The sequence below is a fragment of the Anopheles arabiensis genome, chromosome 2 (genome assembly GCF_016920715.1).
Source record: "Anopheles arabiensis isolate DONGOLA chromosome 2, AaraD3, whole genome shotgun sequence".
In the NCBI taxonomy this organism is placed as follows: domain Eukaryota; kingdom Metazoa; phylum Arthropoda; class Insecta; order Diptera; family Culicidae; genus Anopheles; species Anopheles arabiensis.
The window spans coordinates 67,685,724-67,689,351 of NC_053517.1; the positions used below are offsets into that span (position 1 = coordinate 67,685,724).

The 3,628-nt window shown below is 37.5% G+C and overlaps 1 protein-coding gene across 1 annotated transcript; it reads left to right on the plus strand.

Annotated features, from left to right (window-relative positions):
* Positions 1 to 1,914: 1,914 nt before the first annotated feature.
* On the plus strand, positions 1,915 to 3,408 carry LOC120897977 (putative nuclease HARBI1). Its single transcript, XM_040303250.1, has 4 exons — positions 1,915 to 2,203; positions 2,274 to 2,706; positions 2,766 to 2,910; positions 2,983 to 3,408. The coding sequence occupies exons 1-4, from the start codon at positions 2,088 to 2,090 to the stop codon at positions 3,249 to 3,251; spliced, it is 963 nt and encodes a 320-aa protein (XP_040159184.1). The 5' UTR covers positions 1,915 to 2,087; the 3' UTR covers positions 3,252 to 3,408.
* The last annotated feature ends 220 nt before the right edge of the window (positions 3,409 to 3,628 follow it).

The following is a 3,628-nucleotide window of genomic DNA, read 5'->3' on the forward strand; positions in this document are numbered from 1 at the left end:
GTCAAAAGAAGTAAGGTTATTTCAATTTTGATTGTTTATTGTTGGTTTACATTTCTAGAATTTCAATACAAACAATTGGAGTTCACAAAGTCAAGTTGAATTATAATTTAATACATTACTTATTTTTAATTCGTCGTTTGGTTTTATTACAAGTTAAATCACATTTAAGACTATTTCTCCTTTACTTTCCTTTAATTCCTTTACTTTTCTGCTTCCAAGTTGACTTCTTTTTTGACTCAACATCAGTCCTGTTTTCGAAAAAACTCTCTCGCAGGGAACATAAGTTGCTGGAATGCTCAAATATTTTTGCGCAAGTTTTGCTAATCCAGGGTATATTTCTAATCTACTCTTGCACCAATTGAGAGGATCTCATTAATCATTAATCTCAATTGAGAGGATCTCATTAGAGGATCATTAATTTTTAGATTTATTCTTGTAAATATCAATCTAGTAGTAGCTACTGTAGAGAGCTGTTGGCACGATGTGCACCTCGTGCAGATTTCCCGCTGCGCAAAGTTATCGAAAACTTTCTAGCCTCTCGCTCAATCCACGCTCCACGCTCCTAGCTACAGATCAGAGAACCAATAATGATAAAGCGAGAAGAAAGAATGGGGAAGAAGGAAAGGAGGGGAGAAAGAGAACGTGGGTGTTTCGACCATTATCATTTTTGCGCCAACACTTAAGTTTTTTTGTCAGGAAGAGATAAACACATACAACGCGCTCTCTCGAACGACCGTAAACGCTTCAATCGATCAAGAGCTTCCCGCTGCGCAAAGCGATCGAAAACTTCTCAAACTCAAACTGCAAACATATCCCGCTGCGCAAAGCGATCGAAAACTTCTCAAACTCTAACTGCAAACATCCCGCACGACAAAATCGAGCAGTTTTGTAGCTCGGATTTTCGATCGCTTTCCGCCAAAAGCGATCGAAAAAGCGAGCAGAAATGTCAGAGAAAACGCTTATAATCCGATTGAAGAAATATTTCAATCCAAAAATTTCAGCGCTGAATGTTTTGAAATATTTCATGTAAAAATTTGCAACAATTTTGAATGCGAAATATTTCACAGTCATGCGCTGTGAAATATGTTTGCAGTTTGAGTTTGAGAAGTTTTCGATCGCTTTGCGCAGCGGGATATTTCACAGTGCATGCCTGTGAAATATTGCGCATTCAAAATTGTTGCAAGTTTTTAAATGAAATATTTCGATTGTTTCAGCGCTGAAATTTTTGGATTGAAATATTTCTTTGATCGGAATCCAAGCGTTTTCCCTGACATTTCTGCTCGCTTTTTCGATCGCTTTTGGCGGAAAGCGATCGCAAATCTGAGCTACAAAACTGCTCGATTTTGTCGTGCGAGACTTGTCGAAAATTTATAAATGAAAATTTCGAAATTTTCAGCGCTGAAATTTAAATATTGATATATTTCTGCGATCGGAATCCAAGCGTTTTCCCTGACATTTCTGCTCGCTTTTTCGTTCGCTTGTGGCCGAAGCGATCGAAAATCCGAGCTACAAAACTGCTCGATTTTGTCGTGCGGGTAGTCCCGAGTGAAATATTTCACTTGCGTTACCCGCACGACCAAATCGAGCAGTTTTGTAGCTCGGTTTTCCGTCAAAAATGATCGTAAAAGCCCGCACGACAAAATCGAGCAGTTTTGTAGCTCGGATTTTCGATCGCTTTCCGCCAAAAGCGATCGAAAAAGCGAACAGAAATGTCAGGGAAAACGCTTGGATTCCGATCGAAGAAATATATCAATCCTAAAATTTCAGCGCTGAAAATTTCGAAACATTTCATTTATAAATTTGCGAAAAGTTTGAATGCGAAATATTTCACAGGCATGAGCCGGTATCGCCAAAGAAATGGTTTAAAATTAACAGTTGTTAAAAATTAACCAGAGTCGTTAAAAACTGCTCGACATTGGCATCGCGAACGCATTGAGTTAACAGTCGTTAAATGTTAACCGGGTCGTTTACGTCGAGCAGTTTTTGAACTGTCAAATACGTATGTTTTGTTTTGGTTGGGAAAGCGTCTATGAGTGTGGTTATAATTTGCAACAGTGAACAACAAATTATAATAGAAATACATTGCTATGAATATATTACCATTGATTTTTGCTCGAGATAACAACGAAAGCGATGCAGATTTGTCAGCGTATCGCAGGAAATTGCGCAAACAATTGGATCCTTTCATGCTTTCCGATAAAGCGTAAGTGATTGTGTATGTTATTAAAGATGTGTACAGCTCCTTTTATGCTGTATTTCTTCTCTAATTTTAGATTTGTTCGCAACTTTCGCGTCAACAAACGTTTGTTTAAAAAGATCTTACATTTAATTGCTCCTGAACTAAAACCGCGTCACAATAGGGGGCTTAAAGCAAAGCAAAAGCTGGCTGCAACGCTGAAATTTTTAGCTCAAGGGTCATACCAGCTAGGTGTTGGTAACGATTTTACCATACCTATGGCGCAATCAACCTTTTCAGAAGTCTTACATGAGACTTTGAGAGCAATGCAAACAAAATTGCTCAAGTATATAACGTTGCAAATGTCTGAAGTGGAAAAAACAGAAGCCAGAAATTACTTCTACCAAAAATCTGGAATCCCTGGTGTTGTAATGTGCATCGATGGATCTCATATTAGAATTCTGGCCCCTAACGGAGATCGTGTGCCTTACTATTATAGAAAAGGGTACTACAGTTTAAACGCGTTGATGGTAAGTATAGTGCTACTCATATTATATTAACATATGAATTACAAGTACTGCTTTTTTAGATATGCGACAACCGTAAACTTATCCGATTCGTCGATGCAAGGTTCAGTGGCTCGAATCACGATTCATGCATTTTTAGTATGAGCCCAGCTTTTAAGTTTTTCGAAAGGAAATGGAGAGATGGAGATAAAATGTTCAAATTGTTGGGTATATACATTTTTTATATTTTGTGTTAGAACTAGACTATGACTAACATACTCGAACTGTTTTTCTTCTAAGGTGACTCTGCTTATCCTGCGAAGCCATGGTTGATAAAGCCCTACATAAATGCTGCACCTAATTCACCTGAGACAAATTTCAATCAGAGACATGCACAAGCTCGTGCCGTGATTGAAAACGCATTTGGTGTTCTGAAAGGAAAGTTCAGATGCCTCCTTGGTGAAAGACTGCTACGATATTCTCCATCCAAATGCGTGCGGATCATTAACGTCAGCTGTGCCCTGCACAATCTGTGCATAATGAATAACATGCCAGAAAATCATTGTTAGATAATCACCACTATTGGGCTTAGCTATCACTGAATTGTTCATTACCACTAGTAGGATAGTACGGTCCATACGAGGCTTGACCCATGACGGGCATAAAGTTAAAGTTATGTTTGTGTCTAATGTTTATGGGAAATAATTATTTTTTTTTTATATCAAGAATATCTGCATAGTATAAATATAAATGGAAAAAAATAAGATGAAAAAAAGTCAGCTACAACAATATTGAAATTCCACGAAGAAATCCATATATTTATTTCACTTCAAATTTATATCTACATAACAATTAAGTAAAGTTCAATCCACATTCATCATTTGGTGCAACCGCGGAAGTACGATTCCCCCTACAGTTCACCCCTATTTAATTTTTAAGAATCTGA